This window comes from Muntiacus reevesi, chromosome 3, assembly GCF_963930625.1.
Source record: "Muntiacus reevesi chromosome 3, mMunRee1.1, whole genome shotgun sequence".
NCBI classification, from domain to species: domain Eukaryota; kingdom Metazoa; phylum Chordata; class Mammalia; order Artiodactyla; family Cervidae; genus Muntiacus; species Muntiacus reevesi.
Window position 1 is genome coordinate 91,500,741 of NC_089251.1, and position 14,417 is coordinate 91,515,157.

Here is a 14,417-nt window from a genome sequence, read left to right on the forward strand (position 1 = left end):
GCACTAGGGCAGCCCAGTGTGGAGAGGTGAGGTAAAAACTCTGTGATATCAAAACACAGCCACCCTTTTCAATCGGATCTAGAAGAATTAAGCCCGAACACCCTAAGGTATCCCTTGTATATAAAGAATTATTCTCGATGCATCTAGAATGGTATCAGCTACGTGTAATCCTTGAGAGTATTGAGGAAAGTCACACAAATCATTTTCTCTTGAACCTCAGTAGAAAGAAGCTAAGGTACAGAGCAGGTATCAAACACGGTATTCCACGGACCTTCCCAGAGGGTGCGTCAACTGGGGACGTGCCTGCCTGGAGCCCCCCCGTCCTGCGTGATCTCTTCCCACAAGGCGGAGGACACGACAGCAGCCGGAGCTGCTCCTCAGCACCAAGGGTGTCTCCACCCATCTGGGTCCGAGACCTCCGGCAGCCGGGGCAGGATGTCCCCGAGGAGGGAATAAAGAGAGTGGGAGGGAATCCCCTGGCAGTCCAATGGCTAGGGGGCTGTGCTTCCACTACAGGGAGTGCTGGTGTGCAACACAGCCAAAAAAAAAAAAAAGAGTGAGTATCAAGAAACTGAACTAAACTGGGGCTAAGCTCTAAAACACCGAGGCACTGCTCATTGGCACAACGGGCCCCAAATCTGAGCCAAAGCCCATGCGTGCTAAGTCGCTTCAGTCCGACTCTATAAAACCCTATGGACTATATAGCCCGCCAGGTTCCTCTGTCCATGGGGTTCTCCAGGCAAGAATACTGGAATGGGTAGCCATTTCCTCCTCCAGGGGATCTTCCCGACCCAAGGATCGAACCCACGTCTCTTACATCTCCTGCATTGGCATGCAGGTTCTTTACCACTAGCACCACCTGAGCCAAAGCCCAGAAATGTGCAAACTTTTTCAAAGGAACACCCCAGGTGATCTTAGTCTGTAGTGAGACTTGGGAGCTGCTTTAGTAACATCTATCCTTTCTTACCAGTCCATGACTTTGGTCTTCCGTTGCTTAGTAAATATTCCCTCTGAGAGACGTCAGATCTTACAGGGAGACTAACAGCACCTCAGAAAGTTGGCTGGAGTGGCAATCATACCATTAGGCGAACTCTAAACACTGCTGGCCTGAAGAGCAGTGAAAGATCCAGAAAACAGAGGCCGGGCCGCAGAGGCGACATACTCCCTAGCCTCCTAACTCCATAAGAGGAACTCAGGAGCCAAGCCCTTGGTTGAGCCCTTTCCCCCTGCTCAGAGAAACTTAACTGCACACAAATTTGACGGACATAGCATTCCACTGGTCACAAAAGAGGGAGATCTTCAAATCTGGCACAGCCAGAGCCTTCTCAGCATCCCTTCTGCTCTACCCCTGCTCTGAGTCAAGTGGCCCAATTCCCACTCCCAACATCACACAGACAATACTGAAGCAGAAGCGGCTTTAATCAAGGAGTGAAGTCCTCAGTCGGAGAGACCTCATTCAACCTGCAGTTGCGGGGTCTCAACCTACCTGCCCCCTAGAGCCCCTGAAGCTCCTCGGGAAGAAGGGAGCCACGGAACAGCGAACCCTGGCAGAGGCCAGGGGCGGGAGCCAGGGGAACCCGGGTCAAGGGGCAGGGGCGGGGCTCCGAGGGGGGGCGTGACGCCGAGCGGGGCAGGAAGGGCTTACACACGCGGTTCTCCCCGGGCCGCCTGGTGGCCACGCAGCAGGAGGAGCGGCTCCAGGAGGGCTGCGGGCGGCAGCGGGCAGTGAGGGAAGAAGCATTTAGGAGATGAGGCGATCGTGAAGCTGGTGCAGCTGCTCCTGGGTGAGCACCAGCCGGTGCCGCTGCCCGAGGCCAGCCGCGCACGAGAAGGTCACTTTGCCCATGTACACAGTGTCATCCTGCTGCTCTTCCTTGGCCTGGGAATTGGGAAGGAGAGCGGCCGCCAGGTCAGGGGCTCACTCCAGCTGTGTGCCGCTGACAAGGTCCCTGGGCATTGAGACCCTGGAGGCGGAGGCTTTGAGGCTCCTAGGCTGTAATGACCACATCTTCCAAACCAGAACTGAGGCACATAGCCTGACAAGGGAGTTTTGAGTCTCTCCTGGTGTCAGAAATCACAGATGATGTTTAACTGCTAAAATACTGGAATTTCGGAAAGCACTGCAAGCACTGTTAAGTTACTTGCAAGTTAAAACTTGGCCAGATGACTCAAGAAGTTCAGTCGTTGGACCTGAGGCCCTTGAAGCCTCTTCAAATTCTGGAGGAGAGGGGAAGGACTGGTCTGAGCCTTCCACACTGCCCACCCCCTCCCCACGCTCCCTCTTACCCTGAGGAAGGCTGATGAAGGGAAGGTGGCAAAGTCAGTGGGGACTGTGGCTCCAGGGCGCTGAGATACAGTCTCCTTAAGAACCTCATCCTGGCAGATGGGAGGAACAGGAGTCATTTAGGGGACCCTCCACAGGTTAGCCCAGTATCTCCCTGGCTTCAGAGGAATACTAATGCCAAGGACAGGGATCCAGTCCTCTTTTATCACCATACCTTTGCTCTCAACTCCAATCCCACCCCTACCCAACATCCTCACTTTATAGATATTTGTCCTTCAGGGTTCAGCTCAGATTCTGTAACTTCTGGGAAGCCATTCTCAACCATTCTACTCTGCAGTGATCTCAGATCTGACAGAAGCTGCACTACACTAAAGATGACCCTAGCTCAACCCATTTTGTTGGTAAGACTCTCTTACCTATTGAGAGGATCTGTGTGGGAGTGAACTCCCAAGGCAGGAACCCCATCTTCCCTCCCTGCTACATGTCACCTAGCGCAGGGCTGGATCCCAGGAACCCTGGGGTTCCTGGGGGAAATGACCATGCTAGGGTCTCCAGCACAGAATGCTCTGAAGAGGGCACTCCTGGGTGAGAAAAGGCAGGTCTAAACTAACCTTGAGCTTCTCAATGGTGTCGCTTAGGGACTTGAGCTGAGCCACCTGCTCCAGGAGCTGGGCCGATGGGCTCTTGGCAGCTGTGGGGAGAGAAGGCTAGTGAGGCCCGCCAAGGTACAGGCAGGCAGCTGGACTAGTGATGCTTCATCCAGTCCAGCTGCCTGCCTCACGCAAACTGAACACGGAGATCAAAGAACAGGGCTAGGAAGAGCCTCTCTGGTGTGGGAAGTGCCTAGGCAGGGACTATATGAGGCAAGGGGAGGGGCTGTGGTTTTCATCTCAGGAGTTGGTACGTCCATACCAGGGTTGGAGCGAGTGATGTCCACGACGTGGGTGCGTGCGCTCAACTGATTCAACGTCTCCAGCAGCTGGTTGGTCTTACGATACAGCGCTCCAGCAGCAAGCTCACTGCCAGGGCCCTCATGGGGCGGGAGAGAGAGTTTGGCCACGTGCAGAGGGGGCAGGGCTGCTAAGGATGCCTTCATCTTGGCTCCCTGTGAGCGAAGTGGGAAGAGTGGCGGTAAGCAGTGACAGACAGCCCTACCATCTATCATCAGTGAAGCAGTTACATCTACCCTCTCTGTGACCTCCTCACCTTGAGGATGTTGTTCTCATGCTGGAGCTGGGAGATGTGCAGCCTCATGGCCGAGATCTGCTGAAGCAGCAGGGGCGAGTCCTTCACCAGCCCTGGGCCAGGCACAGACCCCGGAGCCTGCCCAGGGGCACCTCCTATGGGGACAACAAACGTCATGAGCCCCAGGTGGGAAGGGTTGAAGATGGGTTCCATTCCTACCCATCCCCCTTCCTTATCCCCTGCTACCTCCAGTCTTGATTGCTCCCAAGGGGGCAGTCTCGCCCTGCTCCCCCAGCCCCAATTCCCACCAACCCCGTTAACGTCCCCAGCAGGTTGGCGCTCTACCTCGCTGTTGTTCTTCTGCGCTCAGGACAGCCCATGGGGGAGCAGGAAAAGAGGAGAGAGGAATTAGATGGTATAATGATGAGGGGGACACACCAGAAGAATCCTGGTCATGCAGGAAAACCTTTTTCCTGATCACCATACCTTCTCTAACAAGATCCTGCTTTTACTTTTGGGGAAAGAGCAAATATGTGTGAAAGAAAGATAGAAAAGGGAAGTCAGGCCACAATACAAGCTGCAACATGTGAGGAAGAGTGGCAGCAGCAGTGTGCGCTGGAGGAAACACCTGAGGCCCAAGACTGTTCCTGCCTCCCTGCCCCACATTCTATCTCCCAGAAGGGCAGATGGACTGCTCCTGAGACCCTGATATGTCTGCACCCTTAGAGCTCCCCACCAGCAAAACTTAACTGAGCATGAAGACACATACCCATTTCTTCAGGTTCCCCATTGCTCTGAGACAAAAGTCACCCTTTTTTGGTGCAAAGTTTCAGAAATTAAAAAGCGGTATTTGGGGCTTCCCTGGTGGCTCAGTGACAAAGAATCCACCTGCCAATGCAGGAGACACGGGTTCGATCCCTGGTCTGGGAAGATCCCACATGCAGAGCAGCTAAGCCCGTGTGCCACAACAACTGGTCTGTGCTCTGGAGCCTGGGAAATGCAACTACTGAGCCCATGTGTTGCAAACAGTGAAGCCCGAGCGCCCTACAGCCCATGCTGAACAAGAGAAGCCACTGCTATGAGAAGCTGTGCACTGCAACGAAAAGTAGCTCCCGCTCACTAGAGGGAGTCTGTGCAGCAACGAAGACCCAGCACAGCTGAAAATAAATAAGTAAAATTATTAAAAAAAAAAAAAAAGAACCAGTATCTGTTTAAAGAGCCTATGCTAGGATTCCCCTGGTGGTCCAGTGGTTAAGAATCTGCCTTCCAACGCAGCAAACGCATGTTTAATTCCTTGTCAAAGAACAAAGATCCCACATGCTGCAAGGCTACTGAACCTACACACCACAACTAGAGAAGCCTGTCCATCGCTACAAAGACCCAGTGCAACTGAAGAAAAAAAAAAAGCCTATGCTAAAACAACACAATGTGGTAATTCTGTCCCCTCCCAAGGAACATGGAACCATCTGACTCACAGGAGTCTAAAGACAAGAAAATACTTGGTCACTTTTCAGAGTCAAGCAGCACCAGTGATGGGGGCTTTGACGAGGACAAGACCCCAGGTGAGGCCAACTGACAAGACAGGCACAGCAGGGGAGTTCTAGAGATCCTGCAGGCTTAATTCCATTTCAAGGAGTTTGTCTTCTGGAGGTGAGAAGGGGAAGTAAGAAACTAAAGATAGAAAAAAAAAACCATACTACACAGTAGATGAGAACCAAGATAGCAGTGGCCACCTCCTTGGTCAGGAAACTGGGGAGACTAGGCCTGGAAGCCAGAAAAACTCCAGGTAAGGAGCCCTGACCACACTAAGAGACCAGGCAAAGGTCAGAACATAAGCCCCAAGTGTAACTGGGAGGATTCAGCACTGGAGGAGAGAACCACACTATAGGGAGAAGCGACACAAACTCTGCAGAGAATGCAGTGCCCCCCGCAGAGGAGGAATCAAGGGCAGAGCAGCCACAACTGGACACCACAGCAGACACCCCGGTCTGCTGCAGGCTGACGGCCTTCTGGAATACAGGGCTGGGACAGAAAGGCCAGACAGCAGACCCAGGAGGGACGTCTACTGGAATTCTTGAGTTTCACTGGCACCTTGGTAAGGCCCCACTGCCCCACCTTGGTAAAAGGAACTCCGCACGTATCTTCAGAAGTAAAAACCTGGTGAAAGCTGCCACAGAGTGAAACTGGGCAAGTGTGTTCCTGGCTGAACATCCAGCTGTGGGCAGTGGTGGCGGAAGAGAAAAGTCAAACGGAGGCCAAGGACAGGAGTGGGGACATTCAATCTCCTCTGGGCTGGTGCTGCCTGCTCCACGGCACTCACCCCCAGCAATGCCAGAGACCAGCGTGGCAATACCCGAGGGAGGGGGCCCCCGGAGCCCCTCAATCGTGCGCTTGGACTGGCTGTTCAATCGCTGCTTTAACTCAGCCTTCTCTGCCTCCAGCTGGTCGATGTCGGCCTGAAGTGCATCCATGGTCTCCTCAAACTCTCTGTGAAAGAGAACCTGGGTGTGGGCAGTATCCCTTCCCCCAGGGCCCCGCCACCGTTTCTCAGCCCTGACAGGTCCTGAGGGCAGCCCTGCTGGCCAGGAGCCAGGGGCGGAAGAGGCTCCGATCGGGATGAGACAATGGTGCTGTCAGCTGGGAAGGAGATGGCCTCTGTCCCCCTGGGGAGGCTCACTCCAAGAGGGCCTGGGTTAGGAGGCAGGGAACTGCTCGAAGGAGGGAGGGTGGCGTGAACAGGGACCGGGGAGGTGCCTGACTTCTCCTTCTTCCGCAGCAGCGTCTGGGTCTCCTCCAGCCGAGTCTGGACTTTCTCAATGCGCTCATCTGCATCCTTGGCAGCACTGTCCAGCTTCTTCTCCAGGAGGCTCAGCCGCACATTGGCCTCACTGAGCTCTTCCCCCTAGACGAGGATGGAGCGTGTCCAGCTGCCTTACTTCCCATGACCACCCCCAACCCGAGCCCTCGGACAGACCATGAGACAGCAAGCTCCCACAAGAACTCCCACTGATCGAAGCTGCTACTTCCTCCCCTCAGTCCTCAACCCCTCTCAGTTACAATCCACACTCACTGCCTCCCTGTGCCCCCCGCTACTTCCTGGCCTCTCAGATCCTGAGCCTCCCCTATCCTCACCTTGATTTTCAGTGACTTCTTCAGCTCCTTAATAACTGTCTCTCGATCCTCAAGCTTCAAACCCAGGCCTTCAGCATCCGTGATCTCTGCACGAAGAGCCGCAGCCCGCAGCTCAACTGGGGGAGGCTAAGGAGCAGAGCAAGGGGCAGTGGGCAAGGTTATCAATGCTCTCCTTTCAGAGGGATCCAGCCAGAGAGAAAATCTTCCCCCTTGCCTTTTAAGCAAGAGGAAGGTGCTCCCCAAATTCCTGCCTCCCAGCCCTCCCACAAGGAGCAGCAGCTCTCCCCAAGTCCTGCTCCTCCGGGCTCCTGCAATTCCCCCCAAAGAGTTACCCACCTTGCTAGGGGGCCGCTCGGCATCGTACTCTCCCTCCTGCATGGCTGTGGCCAGCTTGTTCATCGTGCTGATGAGGAGGCTGCATGACTGGCGCAGACACTCATAGGGGTTGCTGGAGGGGGTCCCGTAGATCTGCAGGTGTCAACGGCAGTAGTGAAAACCCCACACCAGCCACCTGACTCTCCCATCACCACCTTCCGCCCAGCCAACCCAGCCCACCTGCTCGCTTGCTTTGAAAGCCAGCTCCTCCAAGGCAGCCACAGGCAGCCCCTCGTTCTCTGCCAGTGGGGCAATGAGCTGGGCAGCAGCTGCTGCCACCTCCTGGAGCACCGCCACCACCCACGTCAAGTGTTTTCTGCAGTCGAGGAGTGTGTCGGATACCTGTGCAACGGGCCAGAGTCAGGAGCCCACTCTGGGCTCAACACCACAACGCCCAGCTACCTCAAAACCATCCCTGTCCCCTGACCGGATCCAGATCTCGACACGCTGCGCCCCTCCTGGTTCTGCTCACAGTTTCCTTCCCGTCCCCCTTCACAGCCCTAAACCTGTGATCCAAAGGCCAGTGCAGCTGGGATCCCAGGCGCATCCGTCCCTGGCATCCGCCGCCGGATCTTCTTGCAGAACTGGCGGGTATCACTGCACGAAGTTTCCAGGTCCCGGAGCAGGAGGGCAATATCTGAAGCCTCCTGCCCACCCTACTCAGAACAGGAGACAGACGGGAAGCCAAGTCAGAATTAGGGCTGGGGGCAAGGAGGTGAGGACTACGAAGGAAGAGGAACTCCAACAGATCTGGTTGTGCTCTCACCTGCAAGAAGGCCCGTAGCCGTCCCACCTCCACACTCATGCAGTCCAGGGCACTCTGGGTAAACTGTGAAGACAGAAGCAGGTGGCTGTCAGCCTCCAACAGGGCCCTTCTGCCCCATTAACATCTCTAAAGAAGTCTCCACCCTTGGCCGACCCCATCCATGAGCTCTCTGGCTTCCCTGATCTGGCCTTAGTGACCCTGCTCCACCCTTTGAGGGTGTGATCTGATGTCTTTCATTTCTGATCTCTACAAGCGGCTCAACCATTGGCCCAAACACCTCACCTTAATGTGGTCAGCCAGCTGCATGGTACTGTCCTCAGGTTGTTCAGCAAGGTGGATGCTGTATAGATGCTGAGAGGGATGGCAAATGAACAGTCTTTAGGCCTTGGAAGAACGGAGCATTCTTCCCAAACTGCAGTTTGAGCCCCAGTCATCATGGGACTCCAGAGGTATGAAAGAATCCAAAACCCTCAAGGAGCTGCATCCTAAGGTGAGTTCATCTAAGAGTTTCAAGCCTTCAGCCTGGGACATACAACCTTGGCCACACTGGCAACAGCCCCAGAAGAAACCCTCCCTCCTCCTGGGCTAAGCCTCAATTCTTGCCCCAGACCTGGTAGTACTTGATGGCCTTGGTGAGAGGCTCTACGTTGACAGTCTCATCCAGCTGATCCTTGTGGAGGAGCTCGATGAGGAAGTCCAAGGAGCGTTCGTGGGCACTCATCTCAGGGTAGAGGCTGCCAACCTTCTTATACACGTCCACACTGCACTGGGAGAGGGCGCTGGAGACCAGAGGAGGGCCCGTGAGGCCAGAATCTACAAGGCAGTCTCAGCTCCAGCCGATCTGGGACCCACGGCCCTGCAGTGGGGGTCAGGGATCACTTACTGCTCGTAACGATGGAGTGTGGCCTGCAGCAGGCTCAGTGAATACACCAGCCCAGCAGCAAAGCTGAGCTGCTCCCCTGCAGCTCCTCGAAGTCCTGGCCGCTCTGAACAGCTCTCACTTAGTTCAAACTTTTCCTGGGCCTGCTTCCGGATTAGCTCTGCCTGTGGGAAGAAGCACCAGAGACATGGGGCTCAGAGCAGAGGATGGAGAACACAGACTCAGGAATACAGAGAGCTGAGCAACTATGTAGGGGGCACGAACACACGGGAGAAAAGCAGAAACAGCTCTTAGATGGGCAGGGAGCCGCACGTGGGGAAAGAGTGATGTGATTGCTGGTGCTGATGAAGATTTGGATGTGGGGCTGAAAGGGCAGCAGGACCAGTGGGACCAGCTCTTTCCCACCTTAAAGTTTCTGCACCTGCTACCTTTCCAACTAGAATGCGATCCTGACAGTTATCCCTCCACTAACTCCTAGTCATCTTTTGGGTCTCACCTCAAATGTTATTCCTTCAGTAATATCCCACTATCTCCATCAGCTCCCCAGCCGTGGTCTCTCTCAGACACTACCTCCACTTCACAACCTGCATCTCCCCTTCATAAAACGTCATCTGTAACATACATCTGTCTGTGATTCTGTGTTCCTATTCACCAAAACCCTGAGAGCAAGGACAATGACCACTGTCTTCGCTTGGCATCCCCAATGCCTGGCTCACGGCAAGCTCAGCAGACCCCTGCTGGGAACGTGGCTGACAGACCGTACCTTGCAAATGAGACGAGGCATGAGCAGCAGCACCAAAACGCAGTCATGGTCCCCACCTGGCCGAAGGAAACTGTCGGGCATGAAGGCTGTCAACAGGGACATGTGCCGGTTGGCCTGGGCCACCTCCATCTGCCTCAATTCCATTTCAATTGCCTGTGAGGTAGACAGGGAGGCGGGTTCTCAGCTAGGCCGAGGAGAACCTCCTAACCTCCACGCCACGTTCCAACGTGTCTCCTGCTTCTGGGACAGGCCCAGGCCAGGAGTCTCCCAAACCACCACAGAAAGCACTCCCAACTCCAGTAACCTGAAGGCCAGAACCCCACAGCAGATCAGCCCATGGCCACACCCAGGCTGGGGTCTCCAACACCCAACCCTCTCCAGCTCACCCACTTTCCTGACCTTAGCATGAGCCTTAGTCTCGGCAAACTTGATCTTGAAGTCAAAAGTCTCGGGAGGTGGCTGCTGCTGCCTTTCCACAGACGCCTCCTGCTGGTTTGTCAGAGCCCGATTCACATCCTGGGAGCAAGGATGGAAGACAAGACACAGCTGAGCCTTGGGGGAAGCCCTGGGGTGACTGTGGGCGGAAAGCGGTGGGTGTGCAGTCACCTGTAGGTGGGCGGTCAGCTGGCGGTACTTCTTGATGGTTTGCTGATAGTCTGCGACGGTCTCCTGGGCTGCTTCCACACGCTTCTGGGCATCCCGGACCTGTGCACCGGCCATATCTAGCTGCTCCCGCAGCTCCAGTTCTGTCTCACGTGCGTTCTCCTGCAGTTCATCGTTCATTTCATTTATTGCTTCCTGGGAGACCACAAAGGAGTTGGGGCGAAGAAAAGTCAGAGTCAGGGTACCGGGCCAGGGCGTGTTCACTCACTACACACCCTACTCAAAGATCAGGGAGCACGTCAATCCTTCTCACGGCAAGTCTCTTCCAAATACCCTCCATCAAGGGTGTGAGTCAGGAGTCTGCTCTTCTCTTACCAAGTCCCCCACCGTTTCCTTCAATTTGCGCACTTTCTCTTCCAGATCCAGGTTCCGGTCTGTCAGCGTCTCCACCATCTCCTCCGCCCCCAGAGCAGCATCGACCTGTGTCGGACAGAGCGAACAAAGAGAAGGACTGAAAGGCGCCTAGACAGAAGAGACACCAGAAGGTGTGCAGCGCGCTGCTCTGCACCAGGGGCGGGGCTGCCCGCACCTGCTCCTTGAGCTCATCAATGGTGCGCTCTGCCTGGCTCAGCTCCTCCTGCAGACGCTCCCGCTGTTGCCTCACAACTTCCAGCTCTTGGTTCTTCTTTTCCATAAGCTTCTGGAGTTTCACGTGCTCCTGCTTCTCTGAGGAAGAAAGGTCCCGCATTCTGTGGGAAAATGGCAAGAGAGAAGGAGAAAGACCATGTGTCAAGAGTCAGGCGCAGATCTGAAGACAGGAGAGTGAAACTGGCAACGAGAGGCCCCTACCTCACCAGGGCATCCTTTAAGCGGGCATTCTGCTCCTCAAGCTGCTTGAGCTGATAACTGGATGCAGCACCATCTGAGCCTGGGGAAGACCATGAACACTTTCAGACAGGGTTCCAACCCCATCATTTGGCCCCCAGCAGCTCCTGGCCCCTTACCCTTCTCTTCAATCTCGGCTTTGAGGATTTCCAAGTCAGTAGTGAGCTCTTCCACACGTTCCCTCAGCACCTCGGCCTCCTGCTGTAGGGACTCGGCCCGCTCTTCGGCCATCTCCTTGTCCAGAGTGGCCATCTCGATGGCGTCAGCGGTGTCAGCCATCTCCTCCATGTAGCGCTCCTTTGCCTCCAGGGCCTCCTTGGCTTCCTGAAGAGAAGCGGGGGTTGGGGGTACACTCACAGAGATGCCTCGCATACCCCTTTTCACAGGACAGTCCAGGCCCCAGTTCCAGCTTCCTGCACGTCCTCGGGCCCCGTGCCCCCCAGACCCTCTCCGCCCCAAGTCGCACCTTGCGAGCCTCCTTGAGGCGCCGCTGCAGGTCTGCCTGCTGCTCCTGCATTTTGCTTTTCCATTCCTGCACCTGCTCCAGCTGGATCTTGTGCTTCTCCAGCTCCTTCAGTTTTGCCTTGTCTTCTGCACGTTTCAGCCGCAGGGTCTCCAGCTTCTCCTCCAGGTCCCGCACCTGGGCCCTCAGCCCCTCCTCTTCCTGCAAAGGAGAGACCCTTCAGTCCGGGCACTGCCTCCCCGCTTTCCCCACCGAGACTGAGCTGGAGAGGAAGGACAGCAATGGTGTGGATGTCATTCCAGGTCCAGGGCCAAAGCAAGTGTCATACAAATATCTGTGAAGAACCCAATCCATATGGGGGAAGTATGGAAGAAGGGCAGAGGGGAAAGGGTGGCTTAGTCATAATGGGATACTTATATGCTGAGACCCCACCCTCCTAATCCAAGGTTCTGGGTCTCCCCCAATCCGGGGAAACTTCTAAGACCCTGTCAGGGGTCACAGGCCCTTTGTATCTTGATTCTTCTTTGCTCCACCCCCAGACCTTACCTTAGAGGGGGAAGGAAGTGGGAGTGCTGCTCCAGGAGAGGTGAGGGCCGGCGTGGGGATGATGGGCGCTGCCAGCGGAGTCTGAGCTGGGGTGCTGGGCTCACTGCTGCTCAGCTCACCTGCTGATGCTGAGCCGGAGGGGCCCAGGGAGCCACTGGCCCCGGCCACCCCAGTGCTGGCTGGGCGGGTGGGCTATTCCGAGAGGGCAGGGGCAGACCAGAAAAAGTGTAGGGGACAGGGGTGGTAAAAGAGAGTGAGACAGAATACGAGAATACGGCGAAGGAAGTGACAGAGAAGGAAAAAGGCAGAGAGTATCACAGGACAATGAGAACAGAAAAACAGTGAAGGGCAGAGGGAAAGTGACACAGTCAGAGGCAGTGACAAAGGGCCGGGCGGGATTTGGTCGGGGTGGGGGGGGGGGGGATGGCAGGAGAGGGAGGGACGGAAAAAGACATAAGATTACAAGGAACTCCTCCCTTAGCACTGACCCCACATTCCTCCAGGCTCTAGCGCTACCCTGCTAGGGCAGAAGCCCTCACTCCCCTGATCATTTCTTTTGTGACCCACTTGTAATCATTGTAGCAATTTCTTAATACTCCCAATGCTACTGTTGCTCTGAGCCTGAACCCACCTCCCCCCACAGGGATAAAGCGCCTCAGTGTCATTCCCAGAAAGAAAGAACAGACTGATCTCTAATTTCCATGTTCCCAGAGAAGGCTGGGCTAAAACTGGGGGTCCTGGGTTCTACACTTTGATAAACCGTCAAGCTCATCCTCCTCCCCCTGGTCTATTTCAGGGGATCCTGCAAGTAAAAGGGCCAGGGTGAAAGTTGCAATCCTTGGCTCTCCTCTGAAACAAGGTCAGTACTGCCAACCCATCTGTCACCTCCTTCCTCCAAGACAGAGGGGCTCTAATCAGGCGACAGTACCCAGGTCCCTGCGGAGCTGAGGTGCTAGAGCAGACAGGCCTGCCCCGTGCTCCTCCCAGTAGCGCTGAGCCCTGAAGCCCTCCCAGTGGGCTGACGCCCAGAGACCACACGCAATCCACGGACGCCCCCACCCAAGGCCTTCCACAGTCACACCCACCTCCGCAGCCCCTGACATTCACATTCCAAGTTCTTTCTCACGTTTCTTCTAATTCTCCGCCCCTTCCCCAACAACACACACACACCCCCCCTCCCAAAGCGGGTCAAAAGCAGCTGGAAGAAGATGCCCTTCTTCAAGAAAGTGTGCCTTCATTAACCACAACCATTCTCGTTTCTCTAATACACTCAAGCTACTGGCTCAGACATACTCCTAAGAGCTGGAAGTTGCTTTCCCAGGAGGGGCCTGTCATCACCCTCAGCACCCCCACTCCTCTTAAGAGAACCCAGGACACACTGTGACCAACTTACACTTGCTCACACAAATGCCCACATGCATGCACATGCCTAAGGTATCTGTGTCCACTCAGCAGTGGCTTGTACAGAGGCCTGTTTCTTCCTCACCTTGGGCCGCCGAGTTGTAGTCTGGACAGGCAACAGCAGCCAGAGGAGGAGTAGTCAGGAAAGAAAGGGTGACGGCAGAGAGACAGACAGCAGAGGGGACAGCAATGAGAGCACAAGCGACAGACATGAGGCTGCAGTCAGCAGCCCCGTCCCTCCTCCCAGCCCGGTCCCGGCCCTCCTCCCAGCCCGGTCCCGTCCCTCCTTCCAGTGAAGCGCCTCGATACTGCTCCAGGAGCTCAGGACTCCTGGTTCCCACTGGCTCCTTCTCCCACTCTTGTCCTACCCTTGTAGGCCTCACCCCTTCGGACACCCTGGAAGCTCTGTCCCCGTCTCCCAGGTTGAGCCCCAGGAGACCGAAGCCAGCAGCTAGTAGAGAAGGTCTCCAGAGACCAGAGAGGAGTCCTCCCACAACCACCTCTCCCACTCCAGCCCAGAGCCCCGCCCACCCACCACTCCCAAGGACTTTCCCAGGCCAGCCCCTTCCTTTGAGTGCTAGATTCCGTATAGGACTCCTGAGAAATACCACATGACAAGAACGATGATACAAGCCTGGACGTGAGTGATACGAAACCAGCAGGGGGAGACCAGGCCCCCAAGGGAGCACATTGCGGTCAAGTGCCCCACCCCCAACCCCTCCCCAGGATCAATCCCTGCAGCACTCCCCATCCCCAGGGCAGAGGGCTCAGGTGTCAGGGCCATGAATATTGCATTAGCCAGAAGCCCAGAGCTCAGCAAAGTGACCCCACCCGGCTGCAAGAAAGGAGGTGGGGGTGGGCAGCAGCATAGGGAAACTACTGCCCCACACCAGATCTGAAACCAACCACCCCAGATTATTGCAAAGTGATAAACAGATGATGAACTCCAACTCCCGAACAGTATTCTTGATGACCAGGGTCTCAGAGCTCTGGCAAACACAAGATTTGGCCTGGGCCCTTCTTCTAGGTCTCCCAAGGAGACCAACTCCTACCTCTGCTACCGTGGGCTAAGCCTCCATAACTGTGTCACAAACTGTTCTAGAGAAAGCCCCTGATACAGACCCCAGTCGAGGA

The 14,417-nt window shown here is 55.5% G+C and overlaps 1 protein-coding gene across 11 annotated transcripts in view; it reads right to left on the reverse strand.

Moving 5' to 3' along the window:
* Nucleotides 1-1,401: 1,401 nt before the first annotated feature.
* The window catches only part of DCTN1 (dynactin subunit 1), a 29,881-nt gene continuing 16,865 nt past the window's right edge, over nt 1,402-14,417 (reverse strand). For 9 of the 11 annotated variants that reach the window (XM_065929592.1, XM_065929589.1, XM_065929588.1 and 6 more), the window contains 25 exons: nt 13,369-13,389; nt 11,883-12,074; nt 11,340-11,537; nt 10,993-11,197; nt 10,838-10,916; nt 10,578-10,737; nt 10,364-10,468; nt 9,992-10,183; nt 9,785-9,901; nt 9,386-9,538; nt 8,626-8,786; nt 8,353-8,521; nt 8,025-8,093; nt 7,743-7,805; nt 7,483-7,632; nt 7,157-7,318; nt 6,938-7,069; nt 6,602-6,727; nt 6,229-6,371; nt 5,790-5,956; nt 3,491-3,624; nt 3,197-3,389; nt 2,896-2,975; nt 2,287-2,376; nt 1,402-1,879 (listed from right to left, as the gene is read on the reverse strand). In XM_065929592.1, coding sequence (XP_065785664.1) covers nt 1,742-1,879; nt 2,287-2,376; nt 2,896-2,975; nt 3,197-3,389; nt 3,491-3,624; nt 5,790-5,956; nt 6,229-6,371; nt 6,602-6,727; nt 6,938-7,069; nt 7,157-7,318; nt 7,483-7,632; nt 7,743-7,805; nt 8,025-8,093; nt 8,353-8,521; nt 8,626-8,786; nt 9,386-9,538; nt 9,785-9,901; nt 9,992-10,183; nt 10,364-10,468; nt 10,578-10,737; nt 10,838-10,916; nt 10,993-11,197; nt 11,340-11,537; nt 11,883-12,074; nt 13,369-13,389 — 3,399 coding nt within the window. In that variant the 3' untranslated portion in view covers nt 1,402-1,741. The remainder of the gene's footprint in view (nt 1,880-2,286; nt 2,377-2,895; nt 2,976-3,196; nt 3,390-3,490; nt 3,625-5,789; nt 5,957-6,228; nt 6,372-6,601; nt 6,728-6,937; nt 7,070-7,156; nt 7,319-7,482; nt 7,633-7,742; nt 7,806-8,024; nt 8,094-8,352; nt 8,522-8,625; nt 8,787-9,385; nt 9,539-9,784; nt 9,902-9,991; nt 10,184-10,363; nt 10,469-10,577; nt 10,738-10,837; nt 10,917-10,992; nt 11,198-11,339; nt 11,538-11,882; nt 12,075-13,368; nt 13,390-14,417) is intronic. The other 2 variants (XM_065929586.1, XM_065929591.1) reach the window with 1 other exon arrangement.